General features: G+C 40.8%; 1 protein-coding gene across 1 annotated transcript in view; it reads right to left on the reverse strand.

The window, feature by feature from the left end:
* LOC127650385 (NACHT, LRR and PYD domains-containing protein 3-like) overlaps positions 1 to 21,429 on the reverse strand; it is a 215,281-nt gene that overhangs the window by 162,196 nt on the left and 31,656 nt on the right. The window contains exon 9 of the mRNA XM_052135783.1: positions 12,024 to 12,197. Coding sequence (XP_051991743.1) covers positions 12,024 to 12,197 — 174 coding nt within the window. The remainder of the gene's footprint in view (positions 1 to 12,023; positions 12,198 to 21,429) is intronic.

Consider the following 21,429-nt stretch of genomic DNA (forward strand, 5'->3'; position numbering starts at 1 on the left):
ATATCAAACCATTTTACTGCAGCATTTTGGAGAAATGTCACAATATTCGACTTCAGAGGCCTATAAAGACCTATTTCTAAGAAGTAGAAAAAAATAATGGTCAGTTCCAAAATGCTGCAGTAAAATGGTTTGATATGAGGTGTGTATACTGTATGGGACGTCCCGTATAAGAACTGACCATTAGTTTTTTCTACTTATTAGAAATGAGGTCTTTATGGACCTCTGAAGTCGAATAATGTGACATTTCTCCAAAATGCTGCAGTAAACTGGTTTGATATGAGGTGTGTATACTGTATGGGACGTCCCGTATAAGAACTGACCATTATTTTTTTCTACTTATTAGAAATGAGGTCTTTATGGGCCTCTGAAGTTGAATAATGTGACATTTCTCCAAAATGCTGCAGTAAAATGGTTTGATATGAGGTGTGTATACTGTATGGGACGTCCCGTATAAGAACTGACCATTAGTTTTTTATACTTGTTAGAAATGAGGTCTTTATGGGCCTCTGAAGTCGAATAATGTGACATTTCTCCAAAATGCTACAGTAAAATGGTTTGATATAAATTGTGTATACTGTATTGGACTTCCTGTATAAGAACTGACCATTAGTTTTTTCTACTTATTAGAAATGAGGTATTTATGGGCCTCTGAAGTCGAATAATGTGACATTTCTCCAAAATGCTGCAGTAAAATGGTTTGATATGAGGTGTGTATACTGTATGGGACGTCCCCTATAAGAACTGAATATTGGTATTTATGGGCCTCTGAAGTCGAATAATGTGACATTTCTCCAAAATGCTGCAGTAAAATGGTTTGATATGAGGTGTGTATACTCTATGGGACGTCCCGTATAAGAACTGACCATTAGTTTTTTTCTACTTGTTAGAAATGAGGTCTTTATGGGCCTCTGAAGTCGAATATTGTGACATTTCTCCAAAATGCTGCAGTAAAATGGTTTGATATGAGGTGTGTATACTGTATGGGACGTCCCCCACAAGAACTGACCATTAGATAGATAGATAGATAGATAGATAGATAGATAGATAGATAGATAGATAGATAGATAGATAGATAGATAGATAGATAGATAGATAGAAAGAAATAAAGAAAAAAGATAGGTAGATAGATAGAAATAAAGAAATAGATAGATAGATAGATAGATAGATAGATAGATAGATAGATAGATAGATAGATAGATAGAAATAAAGAAAAAAGATAGATAGATAGAAAGATAGATAGAAATAAAGAAAAAAGATTGATAGATAGATAGATAGATAGATAGATAGATAGATAGATAGATAGATAGATAGATAGATAGATAGATAGATAGATAGAAAGAAAAAAGATAGATAGAAAGATAGATAGATAGAAATAAAGAAAGAGATAGAAAGAAAGATAGATAGATAGATAGATAGATAGATAGATAGATAGATAGATAGATAGATAGAAATAAAGAAATAGATAGATAGATAGATAGATAGATAGATAGATAGATAGATAGATAGATAGATAGATAGATAGATAGATAGATAGATAGATAGATAGAAATAAAGAAAAAATATAGTTAGAAAGAAAGAAAGAAAGAAAAAGATAGACACAATAGATAGATAGATAGATAGATAGATATAAAGAAAGAAAAAAGATAGATAGAAAGAAAGAAAAAGATAGCTAGATAGATAGATAGATAGATAGATAGATAGATAGATAGATAGATAGATAGATAGATAGATAGATAGATAGACAGATAGATAAAAAAGACAGAAAGAAAGAAAAAAGATAGATAGACAGACGGACGGATCGATCTGGGCAACTCAAGTGCTCTGAAAGCGCGTTCTTTCTGTGCTGTTACTGAAATTACCGTATTCATAGTAATAGGCGCACACACTTCTTTTTTTGGCGGCTGGCTTGACCGTGTATTTTCAAACCACGGCTGGCTTGACCGCAGTACATTAGGCCTACTTGGTGGTGTTTCTGCATTCGCGTGACATATCGAGGGATTACTTGGGTACACACAACCACAGAAAACACTGAAAAACGGCTCATTTAGCAGAGAATAACCTAAAGTAAGGTTTATGTAGCATTTGTGGCTAACTGTGTTGTCTAGTGCGAGTAGCACGGCAAATATTCAATAATTTCACTTGTATGTTTACAAATGTTGATTGTACACCTCATGATTCATTCGAAGTGTATTAGATTTGTGATTATACCTCAATAAAAAGACTTATTGGAACTTCTTACTGGCAATGAGAGCTTTCATTTGATACATGGTTTGTACATGTGCGTCATATTTGAGCGATATGAGATGTGTATTCAAAAACGCACATAATTATGACGCGACTTTTGATGGGTGGAACTATGTAATTTATTGTAAATAAGTTACTTAGTGTAAAACAAATGCCAAAGTGATGCATATCTCAAGAAAGTAGACATTCTAAGCTTTCAAATGGTACCAGATATGAGCTCATAACTCCTGCACATACATTTAAAGTGGTTAACCAAAAAAAACACAAGGAGACAACATAAAGAGATACGTCCGAGGATGTAACAGATATGAGTTGAGACAGTTGGATCATCAGGTTGGAACGATATGTAGAGCTGCGTATCATCTGCAATAATCAGTCTGTTGAGTTCATTACTTGGCCAGTTGGAGTCACCAATTCACACACACCAGTATAAGAGTGCGAGTGCACAGTCAAGAGTGTCCAGACGGTGTGCACATACTTACGGCAACATTATAAAAAAAATTATAATAATTCAAAGCCAATTTTGTGTGTATGCAACATATATATATATATATATATATATATATATATATATATATATATATCAGACCCTGGTACCTGTGAAGTACACTGAGACTGAACTCATATGGTGCATCTCAATCAGCTTTAGATCATTAGTCAGCACACTGATCAGGGAGTCGTCCATTTTTAGGATTGTCCCAATCACAAAATTGTTCCAGTGCACTAAAACAGTCACTCCCCAAAAATCCCAGAATGAACCATAAAAACCAGTGAGCGTCACATATCTCTGTGTTCACATCGTGTCACATCTTCAAGAAATTAGAATATGAATGCAAGCGTAAATTTAGTGAAAGCTTAGTTCCCTTTACAAAAAGCTTCACTACGATGTTGCGCTGCTAAGCGCTACGGGGAACAGCTCTAGCTGTGAGCCGAGCTGAATAATGTGTGGAACACGTCAATGAACATTGACTGGAATTTATAGCCTCGGCTGATGTAATCATTAGATGCACCTGAGGCCAGGCTATAAATGGATACGTCACCAGGTGTCGTCAGAAACTCTTTTTTCAGAGCGATTCTGTTTCTGTGTGTTTCCCTTCTTTCTTCTGTTAGGAGATAGAATCAGTTAGGCAGTGTGCAGTGAATGTTGTTCTATTTTCTCTTCTGTTTAGAAAATATTATATATATATATTTAAAAAAAAAAAAAAGAGAGAATTACTGAAAGCCGCAAACGGTGCGTGTTCCCCTCTTCTCGCTCTATAGCTGAAGACGCAACACATCAGTTTTTGCTGTTTGTTTGGGGGTAAGAGCACGCTGCTCTCGCGTTGCAGCAGGGCGGGTGCGAGCACTGCGATTTGCTTTAAGAGGCAGAGTGCGTCTTGCTCGCCTCGCTTGCTTCCGGGAGTCAGCACTCACGAAAAGATCGTTCGTGGGGCTCGTGCATGGATTTGGCTGAGGAGCAAGAGACGGGTTGATCCCTTTCTCTCACTCTCTCCCCAAACCCAGCTGGTCCTTCACATGATCTCGAAGCACGTTCCAACGCTTCTTCGGATCATGAGGTGTATCGCGATTCTCTTCCCGCCTCCGAGCTCTCCGTCCGCGATAACAAATCTACAGAGGAATTGCTCTGTTGTTACTCGTGCGGTTGCCAGATTGCACTGGCCACGCGAAAGAGAGACCCCCAAACGCTCCAAATTAGGAGATAGATTTTATCTTCCAGTCTAAGAAAGGGAACGCCTCATGGGTCCCTTCCCTTTCTTTGATAACCTCCATGAAGAGCTTTTTCGCTCATGGAGAACCCCTAAAAAAAAAATATATATAAAAAATATATATATATTTTCTTCCCGTGTTCACATACCCTCGACGTCATTATATGCGACTATCGTGGGTGCTGAGGCACGGGGTATTCAGTGATGCCGCCGGTCGAAGAGACGCTTGCATGGCTATCTCTCGCCGGGCTCGGCATCGTCACTTAAGAAGCCCTCTCTCCCTAAAAGCCTTGTAGGACAACCTCCACTTTAGTGGGAGGGGCTTATCAAGCAGCAGGTCAGGCTGGTGCTGCTCTGCACACTATGCTGTTTTTCAGGCGTAACAGGCTGACCTCCTGGACGACCTGAGTGTGGGTTCTGCGCTGACGAGCAAGCCTCAGACCCACCTCGGTCCTGACTGAAGGGAGGCTCAAAAGCAAAGCGTGGCGAGTCGTGCTCCTCCTTCCGGGATTGGGGACAGTCTGCAGCCCTGCCAGCCCCGAAGCAAGACCTCAGGACTATAAATTCTAGTAAGAGAAAACCCTGACGGTCTTGCGCCTAGATTAGGGGTAGCTCCCCTCGGGACGGGCGCATGCTTCACTTCACCCCTCCCGGTACCCCTTGGAAGCCCCTCCATTCCCGCCACCTCTTGGTGTTTCGGGTTGCAGAGGCTTCAGTCAAAATTGGGTGTTTTCACTATTCCTGCATTTTATTCAGGACGTGAAACACCCGACAACCCCTCAACAGGAAGTGTTAAAATATAATACCCATCTCAGAGATCCTGGCAGCGTGGAAACTTCTGCCGGATATATTCTTTTCTGTGGGTCTTATAAGGGCGTCAGGATTTAATTCTCTCGCCGCTTTTCCGTGTTTCAACGGCGTGTTCTCACTACCGTAAACCGGATTTCTTTTTGTGAAAAAAAAAAAAAACTCAATCTCCTGGTTAAAGGGGCCATGGTATGTGTTCCCCTTCCAGAGAGAGAGTTAGGTTATTACACTAAATACTTCCCGCTTCCCATGGAGGGTGAGGGGTGGCGTCTGGCTTAGATCTTAAAGCTTGAACTACCCGTGGGTGTTCAAGTCCAAGATGATGCCTGTCAAGACGATCGTGTCTCAAGCCCTACAACTCGTTTGGCTGGTCACCATCGATCTTATGACGCACTTCTATACTTCATTTAGAAGTTCTGCCACAACATGGAAAGTTCCTGAGGTTCACTTCCGGGCGAAGTCTTCCAGGGTCAGGTTCTTTCACTCAGCCTAGCCCTTTTTACCAAGCACATTCACAATGCATGATGTAGCTGGCTCCTTGCGACTCGGGGCATCTGCATTCTGAACTACGTAGACGACTGGCTGATCCTAGTGCAGTTCCAGGAACTGGCAGTTCAGCACAGGGACATCGTCTTAGCTCATCTTTTTCTCTGGGGTTGAGGCTCAACGCCAAGAAAAGCGTCCTCTCTCCCACTCAGAACACTGTCTATCGGGGCATCGTATGGAGTTCAATCACAATGCGGGCACAACTGTCTCCCGCTAGGATTGAGTCCATTCAGATCACCCTGAGCAAAGTCAGGTTAGGTCAAGGTTGCACTGTTATCAGTATCAACGATTTCCATCCCTCTGGACCTTCTGCTCATGAGACCGTTTTTGTTGTGGCCAAAAGCCAGGGGATTTCTTCCAAGGGCCAAAACCCCTGGGCTAAATAGGGTTACGCGCCTCAGGCTTCGTTCCCTTTCTATGTGGTTCAGACCCCGGTTTTCTGCCTTGGGTCCCACTCTAGGTGCGTCTTGTTGTCGCACACTGCTAACGACAGACGCCTCCCTGACGGGCGGGGTAGCGGCCTTAAGTGGTCATCCAGCTTAAGGGGATAGGAGGGTCGTCAGCTCGGTTGTCACAGTCACTGTCTCGGGTTGATGGCTGTATTTCTGGCCCTGAAATACCTCCTCCTGAGGCTGCCATGTCTTGGTGCGGGTGGGCAATACAGCGGTAGCCTCTTACATAAATCTTCAAGGAGACCCACGTTCATGTCGGCTGTATTTCTGACACGTCAGATTCTCCTTAGGGCCCAGGGTAAGCTCCTGTCACTCAGGTCAGTTATATCCCTGGGTGCCCGTATACGGGAGCAGATTTACGGTCCAGACAGAAAATACCAACGGGGGAGTTAAGAACTCCACCCTAAGGTAGTAGTTGCCCAGAGTTCGCCAGCAAGGGTTTTTGCCTCTTACTGATAGCACCGCGCTGGCCGAACAGGGCTTGGTTCTCGGAGCTAATCTCTTCCCTCGACGGTCGCCTTGTGCGATTCCGAACAGGAAGGATCTTTTATCTCAGGCACAGGGCAATATTTCATCCCTGCCCCGAATTGTGGAATCTTTCATGCTTGGCCCCTAAGGGTACCAACTGAGGGACAGAGGGCTTTCTCCTGAGGTTATCGATACCTTTTTAAATGCCAGGCTTTTTCCACTTGGAACAAGTTTGGGTGAGATCTTAGGGCAGAAGAGGACCTCTTCGCCTCTATGGATAGTGCAATGTCTCCTCTACTTCTCCCTGAAATCACCCAGCCCCCTTGGGTCTGGACGTTAAGACACATACATGACCCAGAATGCGTCTGTATGCATTTCTTTCCCCGGTTTCTCTGCTCCCGGGAGTCTTGGCGATGTTCACCAGCAAGGGTCTTGCCTCCTATTAATGGCTACGCTGGCCGAACAGGATATGTTTCTCAGAGTTAATTCCTCTCCTCGACGGCTCGCCTTGGGCGATTCGAACAGGGAGGACCTTCTCATCCTTGGTCCGAGTTGTGAAACCTTTCATGTCTGGCCCCTAAGGGTACCGAATGAGGTTCACAGGGTTTTCTCTTGAGGTTATCGAGACCATTTCAAGTGCTAGGGCTCCCTCCACTTGGAACTGATCTGGGTAGATTTTACAGGGCAGAAGAGGACCTCTTCGCCTCTGTTGATAGCGCAATGTCTCCTCTACTTCTCCCCAAGTCGCCCAGCCCCGGAGGGGCTGAACGTAGTAACGCAAAGGCACCTGCATGCGTTTTCTTCTAGTAAAGTTCTTATTACAGAACCAGCTAACTGCCAATTTGCTTCAGTTCTGGATTTTCTGTAGAAAGAACTGTCAGCGGGCACTTGCCTCGGCACTGCCAGGTTCTATGTGGCCACTGCGGTTTGACACGGCTTGGTGGGCCGTTTAAAAATACTCATAATTCATGCAAATATCAACCATAACATGGACATAAAAATCAAGTATTTACCAAAGGAACAAAACTATTTTGAAAATATTAATTTAGGTTTATATTTTACTTTACTGAAGATCATAATGATTGTTTTGGTATATCAGAACTAAAAGAACATTTTCAAACAACATTATTTCATGCTTTCAAAAGAGGGATCAAAAGAATCTTCATTTTCACTTTGTTGACAAGAAAAGTTTCCCTGAAATTCAATCAAATGTCTGAGAAATATATACATGTAATGGCAGCCGATCGATCGGGACATCTCTAGTTTCAACAGTGGAATGATCCAAAAACACTTTATATGACTGAATAACCCATTGAAGAGTCTGAACGTCTATCTCTCACAGCCTCACTGTAATTCACATAATAATCAAAGATGGCACTGCTGTGAATAAGGTCTATAGAGGAACAATGTATAAATGCAATACTCTCATTGCATCACTTTTCATTTGACACCTGCAGAAATCCAGCCACAATGAAACACAATTTCTTCAAACACCTTTTTATTCAGTCGTTTGTTCCTCACTGTGCATTAGTTTATGATATTGCTGTGTTTTGTGTTCTTCTTTTGGGTTTGTATTTTTATTATATTTTGTCTTTTCACTGTTCCTAAGATGGAGTTTGTGTCGAGGAACTGAGGGACAGTTGAGTTGATATCAGACTGTCATATTCTGAGTGATCACCTCATGTGAGACAGACGTTGAGGTGTTTGTAAAGTGCTCTTCAGTGGTGGACGAAGTACACATACCATGTACTTGAGTTAAAGTAAAGATACTCAAGGTAAAATATTACTCAAGTAAAAGTAGAAGTGCTGCCTTTAAACATTCACTTGAGTAAAAGTACAAAAGTATTTGCCTTCAAATGTACTTAAGTATCCAAGTACTATGATTTTTTATGGCCATAATGTCCTATTATAATTTGTCACAAGACTCTTGCTTAACTCAGTCTACATGAAGACTAATGTCACTCTTGGCACACAATCTATTAATAAAATGACATTAATTAGTCAGATGTGTATATATATATTTGAATTGAATACATTTTTTGTGTGTTTAATTTTGGAGGGAAGGGGACTGTTCCCATAAGGTATAATACATTTACAGTATTTACTGTATATATTACGGCATATATATATAACGGCAATAAATATATATATATATATATATATATATATATATATACACACTGTGCGCACACACATACATAGAATATATATATATATACACACTGCTACACACACATACATAGAATATATATATATATATATATATATATATTTCTATGTTATGGAGACAACCAATTTCCTCAAATTAAACACAAAAACGTATTAATGCAGTGTTTCTGCTACTCCCCAGAAAAAAATGCTATTATATGCAAGTCATTTTAGTGTCAACATAATAAGCAATGTACATTATGCGTCAATATTTACCGATAATTGCTGCAATAATAGCTGCTGCTCTCTGCCCCGCTTAAAATCATTGGCAACGCAATTTGTTTGGAACTATTGAGAGCTAAGCGAATCCACGTGACACGTGGCGGCGAGATCACTGTCGCAACCGTCTATGTTCGCAACTCTCATATTTAACGGCTCTGGGGTGCGTTTCCCGTACAACGACGTAACTTGCTGCTCCACTACCGTAGTACGATGCACTGTTGAAGAAATCAACTTGCTAGTCACGACTGTTTCCCGAAACCGTATTGTCGCAAATTCAAATTGTTCAACCACGTTGGTTAATGATGTCACACATGTGGTGGAGTAAAAACTACTTTTATTGAATCTGTTTGCGATCGAATTAATGCTAGATGTTTTGCTATAAATTACGGACATGTCATCTGAGGACTATCTCATATTTTTCTCAGTTATTTGCTTTATTTCCAGATTCAATCATAGGCTCGTTCTTATAGAGCACGTTCACACATGCGCACTCTTCAAAAACGGTGCTTTAAATCTAAACTAAAAGACATAAAGGACATTTGTATGTCTTCTAAATAAAAGATACTGATTGTACTGAATGTCATCTTGCTTATTTGGCTCAAGATAATAATTTATTAAGCCCACATGTTATAATGACAAGAAACTCTGCTTCTAACCACAGGTCGAGAGCTGTCGTTCCAACCACACAACTCTGCGATGCTGTTTGCGAATGTTCGTTGGAACGATGGTTTCGGGAAACACCGACTCGTTGAACTATGATGATAATGACGGAACTTGCGACCATAGTTGGCTAACGATGCTTTAGGGAAACGCACCCCTGGTTCGCGCTTAGTAGATGCCGCCAAGGCAAGTTCAAAACAAAGCGCGCGCGCTGTACTGTGATTGGTGGCTCGTTTGACCAGTTACGTTTTTATCCACTCATAAATAAAAAGGAACGACTGATTTTGAAAATGTAGTAGAGTAAAAAGTACGATATTTCACTTTGAAATGTAGTGGAGTTAAAGTAAAAGTCTCCCCAAATTTAAATACTTCAGTAAAGTACAGATACGTAAAAAAGCTACTTAAGTACAGTAACGAATTACATTTACTTCGTTACTGTCCACCACTGGTGCTCTTCACAATCTAGAGGTGAATTGTGAGACTCTATCTGAAACTGTCCTCTGGTCGTCCATCAACTCAAACATCATCCCACCAAAATAAAGGCTCCAGGTGAAATAGATTTGTCAGAGATATCTCACTTCTATATACAACAATTCTTATCCACTAAGTCTAATAATAATTCACTCATATATTACAATAATATTCAACCTGACTGTGTTCCAAAACACAAGTGTGTGAAGATGTTGTTTTTGTTCATTGTGTTCATTCACAGAAATGTTTTGTAATATGAATAAACATCATTCATCCTTCTTTGTTTACTGAAAAACTGTGTGGAAAACATGCTTTCATTACTTGTAACACAATTTATGTCTTGCTTTAAACATTTTGAATCTACTTGGCTACAGCAGCTCTTTGGTAAAAATGATGTTCCCTCTGATTAAAAAAATACTCATATGATGTTTCAGAGCAAATACACAAATATTGATAAATACATAAATAGGCAGAACATAATTGAGATATATTATACAGTATATCACCTACCTGCAGTCTCACTGACTCTACTATTATTATATCATATTTCATGTTGTTTCTGTGTATTTTTGTGTTTGTATGTGATATAAAAGCAAATTCTACTGTATCTCTGCAGCACGTTTCTTCCTCATCTGAATATTTTAAGAAGATTGTCCTAAAGAGCTGGTCAAAAATGTATGTTGTGATATTGTGAATTTTGAACTGTGATGTCAGAAAAACTTGATTCACTTGGAAGGAACCAGATTCAGCAGAGGGAGCCCATCCACAAGTACACAGTAGTGGTCGACTGATATAATCGCCAAGGCCGATAAATCAGATGATATTCTGACATTTTTAATGATTGGCGTTGGCCGATAAATTTCCCTGTTTGGCATTGAAAATCTTCCTGTTTGCAGTTTGTTTTGTTGTTACATGCCATCGTGTAACTACAATAATATTTCGGTGAGAAACATAGTGTAAGACACGTTTGAGTTCATGTTAAAGTGCTCGCCTGTTTCATTCTCCCTCTCTCTCCTCAACAGTTCCCTGTAACTTGTAGCTGTCTTGTCTAGTGACAAAAAGGCAAATATCAATCAAACTATTATCATTTACTGTCTGCAAATATGCGCATATCCAATAAACCAATTTTACACAACTTGAGCATATCCAGCATCCTGTTGAACGCTCATATTTCTTCATATGATGTGCATATTCCAACAGTCCTCAACAGTTCCCTGTAACTTTTCTTATGATAAAAGGCAAATATCACTAAAACTTCTATTATATACCGTCTGCAAATATGCACATATCTCATTTAAACAGATGTCATTCACGAACCTCAAGAGAATCCGGTGTTTTCTTCCCATCAAAAGCTCATCTAATATCTTCCTCTGAAGCGAGTATTCCATCATCCAGAATCAAAAACATCAGGATAAAAAGATCCTCTTACTCACAAATCATGAAATAGGCAATACAGGCTGTTTAAACTGTCAGGTGATAGATCCGCATGAGCACGTGAGTGCAACTTCAAGGCTGCGTCTGAAACCAGGAAAATGCTACCTCTGGGGTGTGTATACAAGGGTACGATGAAAATAAGGTGCTTTTCAAACTGTTCGGATATCAGTTTCCTTAAATGTTCAATTAATTAAAAAAAGCTGTCAGTTAAGCCAATAACTGATTAGGTAGCAAGTCAGCTGCCTACATTTTTGGTTGCAGCCCAAGATAAAAGTGCTTCACGTGTGCTTTAAGTAAATCTCTTATTCACTATACACTGTTTGTACAATTGCTTTGATTCTGTATTTCTTGAGTAAATGCGATTGCTAATGTGGACATGCCATTCATGGTTGCTGGACTACTGTATGTACTGTTATTTCCTTCCTAATATATAACAATTTGTTCACTTTCATCAATAAATTACTAAAATGACAAAAATGTGATGACTAAACAGAAATCTGAAGAAACTGCTATCTACCATTTAAAATTCAATATTATCTTTTTGTTTTGTGTGAAATTCAATAAATATTGTGCTAAATAAGAGTTTATTATTATTATTTTTAGCAATTTTATTTTGTTACTATAATACATTGTGTGAAATGGTGGCCTTGTATCGATCGGTCACCCTGCTCTCTGGATATTGGTATTACATTGGCCATTAAGAACCCCATATCGGTCGACCACTGGTACAAAGTAACCACAGCTATGAACCACAATATATTCATAAAGTATATTCCAATGCACTAATGAATCTGCAAACACAAACCTCAGTATTTCCAGTGTACATTGAGGACTCTTCAGTCCATCAGAGAGCAGCTTCACTCCTGAATCCTGCAGGTCATTGTTACTGATATCCAGCTCTCTCAGACTTGAGGAGTTTGAGCTGAGAACCGAGGCCAGTGCTGAACAACTTTTCTCTGTCAGATTGCAGCCCATCAGACTGAGAGAGAAATTACAAGATAACAATGTGTTAATCTATAAGTTTTAGTATAGGCTTATCAGTACAGCTGTTGTGTAAAACGAAAAAATATATGGCCCCCAAAAAATTTTGATTGCTCATAGGCGTTTGTAAAAAAATATTTAAGTACTTCTACTGTCAAGACCTGGTCTGGACTGCCAAACTTGTTTTGTTCTGGAGTTCTGTATGTTTTGGTCCATGTGTGCATTTGTTTTGAGCTCATGTCTTAGTTGTGTCAGCCATGTGCTCTCCTTACTCCCTCTCCTCATTCCCCCTTGCCACACATCCTCATCTGGTCCTCATTGTGTTGATTGTCATCACCTGTTCCTCATGTGCTTTCCCTCTACATATTGTCGCTTCTACCTTCTTGTGTCTGTCAGATCTTTTTTAGAGTTTTGTTAGTCAGTCATTCCTAGTCTGTGTCCCTGGTTTGTGTTTTGTTAGTTTATTTTATTAATTTCATGTTGGTTCTGTTCATTTTAATGTGAGAGTTTTTGGTTTGTATTTTGTTCTTTATTTTTTTTTAATAAAAGCTCTTTTATTTCCATCTGTCACTCACTTCGACGTTGTGTCGAAGAAGCGACACTAGGGGTCTCTCTTGAGAGCCTCTTGCATCTCTGAATTTTGAGAAAAGGCCAATGAGAAATTGGCAGACAGAATTTGCATGTCCCGCCCCCAGACATAAGGGTATTTAAGGCAGGAAATGCATCTGTTTCATTCAAAAAATTTTCTTCAGAGTGACCGGTTGTGCTCCTTGCGACAGCCCTGGCAAATTCCCCTGAGGAAGTACCTTCTTTCTCAGGGACGGGGCATGCTCTGGCATCCGCGCCTAGACCTCTGGAACCTCCACGTCTGGCCCCTGGACGGGATGCGGAAGATCTAGCTGGCCTACCACCTACTGTCATAGACATGATAATTCAAGCCAGAACCCCTTCTACCAGGCAACTTTACGCTCTGAAGTGGCGCTTGTTCGCAAATTGGTGTTTTTCCCACACTGAAGACCTATAGAAGTGCGCAGTCGTGTCAGTAATCTCATTTCTGCAGTAGAAGTTAGAGGGGAGGCTGTCCCCCTCCACCTTGAAGGTGTATGTAGCCGCTATCGCGGCACACCATGACGCAGTAGACGGCAAGTCTTTGGGTAAGCATGGCTCAGTTTTCAGGTTCCTAAGAGGCCCGGAGATTGAATCACTCCCGGCCAAGCCTGTTCCCCTCCTGGGATCTCTCTGTGGTCCTCTCAGGCCTTCAGAGACCTCCCTTTGAGCAGCTAGAATCAGTCGGACTCAAGGCCCTCTCTTTAAAGACAGCCTTACTGATCACGCTCGCCTCCATCAAGAGGGTAGGGGAACTTCAAGCATTCTCTATCAGTGACACGTGCCTGGAGTTTGGTCCGGCAGACACTCATTTGATCCTAAGACAGCGACCGGGCTACATGCCCCAGGTTCCTACGACTCCCTTCAGAGACCAGGTAGTGAACCTGCAAGCACTGCCACGGGAAGGAGCAGGCCCAGGCCCAGGCCCAGCCCCTTCATTGCTGTGTCTGGTATGTGCTTTGCGTATCTATTTGGACTGCACGCAGAGCTTTAGACGTTCTGAGCAGCTCTTTGTCTACTTTGGTGGACAGTGGAAAGGGAACTCTTCCACTGAAACAGAGGCTTTCCCACTGGGTGTTTTACGCCATAGCATTGGCTTATCACACCCAGGCTATTCCCACCCCCTTGCAGGTTGGAGCACACTTGACCAGAAGTGTGGCATCCTCGTGGGCACTGGCCAAAAGCGCCTCTCTAGCAGACATATGCAGAGCAGCATGTTGGGCAACACCCAATACATTTACAAGATTTTACAATCTCAGGGTTGAGTCGGTTTCGTCCCGTGTTTTCTCAGGTCAGAGCCGGTAGAACTCGGTAACGCGGTGACAACTGCTTGCACCTAGCGCCTTTTCTCTCCGCCGAGGTAATACCGTGCACTCTTACCCCAGAAGATCCCACTTACTCGGCTCCCTGGATGACTCCTCCCTAACCCTCTGGTCCACGAATTCAGCGGAGGAATTTTCCGACCAAGACCAATGCGGGTAATCAATCTACCCTGCACTGGCATAGGTGCTCCACACGTCAGGACACCTGTGTGTATTTTCCGCGGTACGGTCCCCTTGCGAGCAGTCCTCATGGATCCACAGTCGCCATGTTTGTAGTTTCTCCTCCCTCTCGGTAAGGTACGATCTACCACCGCACCATTCTCCAAATGTGACCTAAAAGCCCATGTGATGTATTTCACCATCCTTTGCCTCCCTCAGTCTTGGCAGGTGTGGTCTCCGCAGGGTCTTTCCCCCATGAAAGAACAGGAAAACTGGGAAAGAACTCCTTCCCTGATGTGTATGATAGCGTTAAGATGGCCCCAGCTGCTTTAGCTCTATGCGAGAAACATAGAGAGAGAAAAGGCACGGCTGGCGCGGCTTGCTCCCATGCTTGGCACATCGCCTTGATACCCCTATCGGGACAGAAGAACCAGAAGGTTTGACGATTTTGTGGGGCATTGGGGAAGGGTACGTGCAGTCTGGCACAGCCTGTCGTTTTGGCATGCAAGTTACCTGCCTGCACCGGTGTCAGAAACGCACGTACACATTTCAGCGCATGGTGTGATTGAAATTGGACCCCTAGAGTCGCTTCTTCGACACAACGTGTTACTGTTACTGTTGTAACCTTCGTTCCCTGATGGAGGGAATGAGCCGTTGTGTCCTCCCGGCCACGTCGCTGAACCAAACCACTGTTGCTGCCGTACCTCATCGTCGGCTTCTCAGACAAATCCTGAATGAAACAGACGCATTTCCCGCCTTATATACCCGTATGTACGGGGGCGGGGCATACAAATTCTTTCTGCCAATTTCTCTTTGGCCTTTTCTCAAAGTTCAGAGATGCAAAAGGCTCTCAAGAGAGACCCCTAGTGTCGATTCTTTGACACAACGTCTCATTCCCTCCATCAGGGAACAGAGGTTACAACAGTAACCTAGATGTTATTGATGGAAAGGCAACAGTGCATTCAATGAAATTCAATGAAATACATGATTAATATTCACTTCTGTAGACATAATTAACAGAATTGTTTATTTTGATACTGTTTTATTGTTATTGTTATGATAAATAACAGCTACAACAATCATAATTCAGCAAATACGAAGCAGAAATTCATAGATGTGATTTTTAATATGTATGTTTTGCATGTACAGAAAATCACACATTTACTGTAATTACAAAAGATTTTTGTTATATATTAGCAACATAAACAATCATATATATCGTATTCCTCATTGAGGTGCATCTCTTGCTCTAAACAGTGATACAAATAATAAATCATATACTTTCTTCTCATCATCATGTTCAATGGCGACTCGGTACTACTCTCTGTTTTGTTTGTTTGTTTGGTGTTGTCCTGCACGTTCCTAGAACCCAGCTTCGGTATTGTTCAGTATGACAGATCTGCATTACTTCATGTTCGGGACAGCATGCCTGTTTTTCTGCCCGATTTACTGCCGGATTTCCAACCACACAAGGAGCAGCTTAAACAATGCTTGAAGACTCGGAAGCGGGGTTCGAGAGGTGGCGCTCTTGTTCGGCTCAGGCGTCGCGTCTACCGCTCTGCTTTACCAAGCCTGATTCTTTCCAATGTACGTTCCCTGGCGAATAAAATGGATGAACTTTCTATGCTCATTCGTACACAGAGAGACTTCAAGGATGCCGCCGCTGTCTGCCTGTCTGAGACCTGGTTAGTTGAAAGTTTCCCGGACTCCATGTTACAACTAGCCGGTTTTTCTCTACACCGTGCAGATCGCACTGCGTGCTCACAAAAACTACGTGGAGGTGGGGTTGGCTGCTACATCAATAGCAACTGGTGTTCGGACTGTAAAAACTTGTCGCAAACTTGTTCTCCAGAGTTGGAGTCTCTCACGGTGATGTGTAAGCCCTTTTACTTGCCTCGTGAATTTTCTTCTGTTGTTTTGATGGTTATTTATATTCCCCCGGACGCTTCTGCTCCGGCGGCTCTGCAGCAACTTGTGTATAATATCACGGAGGTAGAAAACAATAATCCTGACGCAGCCATGTTTGTGCTGGGTGATTTCAACCACGTCTCCTTGAGGAAGGCACTCCCCAGATACAAGCCCCAAATCCAGATAGCTACTAGGAAGGATAAAACACTGGATCAATGTTACTCTCTTATTCCTGAGGCATATCATGCTGTGGCTAGGGCCCCCTTGGGTGAGTCCAACCACAACACTATCTTTCTTATTCCAAAATATCGCCAGAGACTTAAAGTGGCGAAACCAACTGTCAAACTTTTTAGGAAATGGTCCCCGCAAGCTATAGACACATTACAGGATTGTTTTGACTCCACGGTATGGAGCAACTTTTGGTCTGATGGTCAGGATATTAACATCTTTACTGACACCGTCACATCCTATATTCAATTCTGTGAGGGTGTTTGTATTCCTACAAGAGCTGTTTATGTCTTTAATAACGTAAGCCCTGGTTTAATAATGAAGTGAGAGTTCTATGTAAGGCAAAACAGGCTGCTTTTAAGAGTGGTGATATGGGTCAATACAAAGTACTGAAATATGAATTTCAGCGAGCTGTGTTAAAATCCAAGGCTTCCTATAAAGCTAAGCTTGAAAATAAATTACATGCTAATGACATCAAAGGTGTTTGGCATGGGCTGCAGGACATTACTGATTATAAGATCAAACATCATGTTCCTGTCAGTGACCCCTCTCTTGCTGGGAGGCTAAATGACTTCTACTGTCGTTTTGACAGTGGAAGTCACCTGCCCCCACCCTGCTATAGAGAGCAGGGGGACTCTCCACCCACTATCTCTGAGCATGATGTTAGAATCTTGCTCCGTCAGCAGAACATCAGGAAGGCGGCGGGGCCTGACGGCGTAATGACTGCTACTTTAAGACACTGTGCTGATCAATTAACATCTGTCCTCACTTTTATCTTTAACTGGTCTCTTCAAATTGGTATTGTGCCTGCTTGTTTTAAATCTGCTGTGATCATCCCAGTTCCAAAGAAGGATAGAATTTCGTGTCTCAATGATTATAGGCCTGTGGCTCTAACTTCTGTCATTATGAAAGTGTTTGAGCGCCTAACATGTAAACACCTGTCCAGTATTTCACTTGACCCCCACCAATTTGCTTATAGAGCAAATAGGAGTGTTGATGACGCAGTTTCACTATGTTTGCACTCTATTCTTCAACATCTGGAGTTTAAATCTACATATGCACGTGTCCTCTTTGTGGACTTTAGTTCTGCGTTCAACACCATCGTTCCTGTGAAGCTGATTAACACTTTACAGGAGCTAGGTGTCAGAACATCACTTTGCAAATGGATTTTTAACTTTTTATGTGATAGGACGCAGGTGGTTAAAATGGGTGACTACGTCTCGCAGTCAAAATTTCTGAACATTGGCGCCCCACAGGGCTGCGTCCTATCTCCACTTCTGTACTCTTTATACACACAATTCTGTCAATCACACAGTAGTTCAGTTTTGTTATTTAAGTTTGCTGACGACACTTCTGTAGTTGGTCTTATTACTAATGGAGATGAGTCTGACTACCGCCGAGAAGTGGAGGGGCTGGTGAAATGGTGCGGAAATTTTAACTTGTCACTTAACATCTTAAAAACAAAGGAACTGGTAGTGAATTTTAGAAAGACCTCTAGTCTTCTCCCTACGCTCTCCATAAATGGGGTGGAGGTTGAGAGGGTCACTTCCTTCCAGTTCCTTGGGACTACAATCCAGGAATCCCTATCATGGGAGCTCAACACTGATATTAAGATCAGTAAAGCACATCAGCGACTCCACTTTTTGCGGCAGCTCAAAAAGTTTGGTGTCAGCCAAGTTGCCATGACACACTTTTATAGGTCAACTATTGAAAGCGTCCTCACTTTTTCCATGCTTGTCTGGTTCGGTCATACAACCGCTCAGGACAAAACTAGGATGGAAAAAGTAGTACGCAGGGCTTCAAAAATCATAGGCTGTAGCCTCCCTTCACTTTCTTCACTCTTCTCCACTAGAATAATCAGAAAGGCTAAGAACATCATAGCGGACCAGTTTCACCCTGCTCACCATCTCTTTAATCTCCTCCCATCAGGAAGAAGATATAGGAGCATTAAGACTTCTACATCACGCTTCAGAGACAGCACCTTCCCTCTGGCTATTAGACATCTGAATTTGCACTAACTGCTAGCAGCACCTTACTAACTGCAGGCACTGTGCACTTTCTGGGCCGTGGGGTTTTTATCTTTTGAACGTCTGCAGGGTTCTGGTCTAATGTCTTATTGTTGTTGGGGACTGTTGGTGTACATTGTTGGTGTACTTTTGATGTCTGTCTTTTAGGTCATTTATGTCTGAGAGTTGTACCAAGACAAATTCCTATCAACTTGTTGACATGGCAATAAATTATTATTATTATTATTATTAAATAGCTATGCATACAGGACAAATGACGCCAATATTTTGAGGGAACATATAGCGACAATATTAAAATTAATATAATATAAATATTAAATGAATAATTTATTACTTTACCAATACCCATGCCTTTTTACAAGTATCAAGTGTTCATGATAAATTTAAACAAAGAAGTATTAATAATTCTCCCCTTGCACACATAGATTTGATTGGAATACATCACATCCGGTCGGGTGTCGCATACAGTATAGTCGCTCGAGGTCAAAATTTGTAATGCTTGCAAAGCTCAAATCAGATCAAAAATTCTCAAATCGGATCCCAAAATTCCACATCCGCAGATGGGTCATCACCCCACGCACCCCCTGTGTGACTCTCCAGAGGAAATGAATGTGGAGGTCGTTTGTCATGTGCAGTGAAAAGGTCGACGTTACAGTGTTAAAACGGAGAAAACACACACAAATATTAACACTTACTCTGATCTCTAAAGATTTGAGCTTTTGTTCACTTATCTGTTTATGATATCTGCAGTAGTGAACATAATAATGACTATATCAGTTTGCTTTAAGCATTCAGCGAGACAGAATTTCATGAATTAAATGTTTGCATTAACTGTTGTGTTTTAACTAGGGCTGTCGATTTAACGCGTTCATTTAGTGTGATTAATTTTACAAAAATAACGCGTTCAAATTTTTTAGCGCATTTGAAATCGCACTTCTCCCAGACCATAATTAGGAAGATTCCTGAAAAATGCTTGTAGTACCACCTGTTTACTCCAGAGGACAGTAAGTGAAACTTCAGCTGTATGAGCAACGCACACTTTATTACAGTGAAGAAAACACATCAGTAGGGGTTCTTGCGTTCAAAACACACGAAGGGATCTCAAGATGCATTTAAAAATTGAGTATTAAACTATATTTAACTTGACACAGTGACCTAAACATTTTATGTTTCTGATGCAACGCACCCGAGACGCGACACAAGCATGTCTGACGCAGGGTGTGGATGGATTGAGATGGTGCAAAATTCGGAAATTACCCCATAAATATCTAATCACAATTAAAATCAAAGAAATTTCCTTCAAACTTATTTATAAGTACTACCTCACAAGTTATTTTCTTGTAGAGAGATTTAATTGTGATGTCGATATATTCTGACATTTTGTGGTCTGCACGAGGAAACATTTTTTCATTTATTTTGGAGTTGTCCCGACTCGACTTGTTTTGCTCTGATTTCTGCAAGATTGTTAGAGATCATATTATTCCCAGCTTTTAACTTTGTTTTGAAAATGTTTTATTTGTTTGTTTTAGCTATGACATGTCTCTTCATAAGGAATATTATTTGTAAATGTTCTGCTTTTGTTGGCAAAGTTTAGTATTCATAAATATAAGTATGGTGGTTATAAACCATTAGATTTAATTCAGAGGTTCAGCAATACCTAAGAACAATTAACAATCTGAGTAACAAGAAAGCTGTAAAGTGTATTGAAATATGTAAACAATTTGATATTTTTATTTAAACTGTTTATTTATTTTCCTTTTTTATGTTGTTTGTTATAATATACCTCTTGGCTCTAGATGTAAAAGTTTTGTAAGCATTAATTTAAAGAAATCATAATAAATCTCTGATTGATAAATTCACTTGTGAAATGGATTACTGTGAACTGTGTGTCAATGATTGACTTATGATCAACAATATGGTAATAATCAATACATTGTATTCTAAAGCTGCTTTTTGTATTGTCTTTTCAATGATTAACTCTTCTGCCACAAGAATGTAATGCATTTTCATTATCTGAATATTTTTTATTATATATAATTTTTTTAATATTTAAAGATAACTATGTATAATCATACAGTATATTGATATAAATATGTATACTCATTATATATTGAATTATTGTTATACGAGGGGCTTTCTCAGCAAATGTTTGTATATGCGATTAATTAATCGGGAGACCATGTAATTAATTCGATTAAAATTTTTAATCGATTGACAGCCCTAGTTTTAACAAGTTCTGTCAACTTAAAAACATCAGAAAAATAAATTGCCCATGACCAGCTCTACATAGAGGATGTCTTTATAGAAGCCTGTTATGAAGTATTGTTGAAAGCAGTTCACTGCCGTTTTTAAGGATCGTGTCCACTCATTAAAAATAAATTGCGTCACTTTTTCTGAACAGCTATAATTCCCTCTCACTTCAGCAGCTGTATATCTGTCTGTCCATGATGTTTCCTCACCTGATAGTGACCAGGTGACACACACTTTTAGGGAAAATACAGTCATTACAGAGGAGCAAAGTTAAATACACTTCACTCATGACATGACCTTAAACCTTAAACCTTTAAACCTTTCAGTAATTCTCTCATGTTTCACCTCTGCTCATTTCTCTTCAGTGGCTTCTGGATCCTTTTAGAATCGAACTGATCTGAAGACACTTTTCTGAACTGAAGACACTGTTCTGAACTGAAGACACTTTTCTGAACTGAAGACACTGTTCTGATCTGAAGACACTTTTCTGATCTGAAGACACTTTTCTGATCTGAAGACACTTTTCTGATCTGAAGACACTTTTCTGAACTGAAGACACTGTTCTGAACTGAAGAAACTGTTCTGATCTGAAGACACTGTTCTGATCTGAAGACACTGTTCTGATCTGAAGACACTGTTCTGAACTGAAGACACTTTTCTGATCTGAAGACACTGTTCTGAACTGAAGACACTGTTCTGAACTGAAGACACTGTTCTGAACTGAAGACAC

Source organism: Xyrauchen texanus, chromosome 10 (genome assembly GCF_025860055.1).
Source record: "Xyrauchen texanus isolate HMW12.3.18 chromosome 10, RBS_HiC_50CHRs, whole genome shotgun sequence".
NCBI classification, from domain to species: domain Eukaryota; kingdom Metazoa; phylum Chordata; class Actinopteri; order Cypriniformes; family Catostomidae; genus Xyrauchen; species Xyrauchen texanus.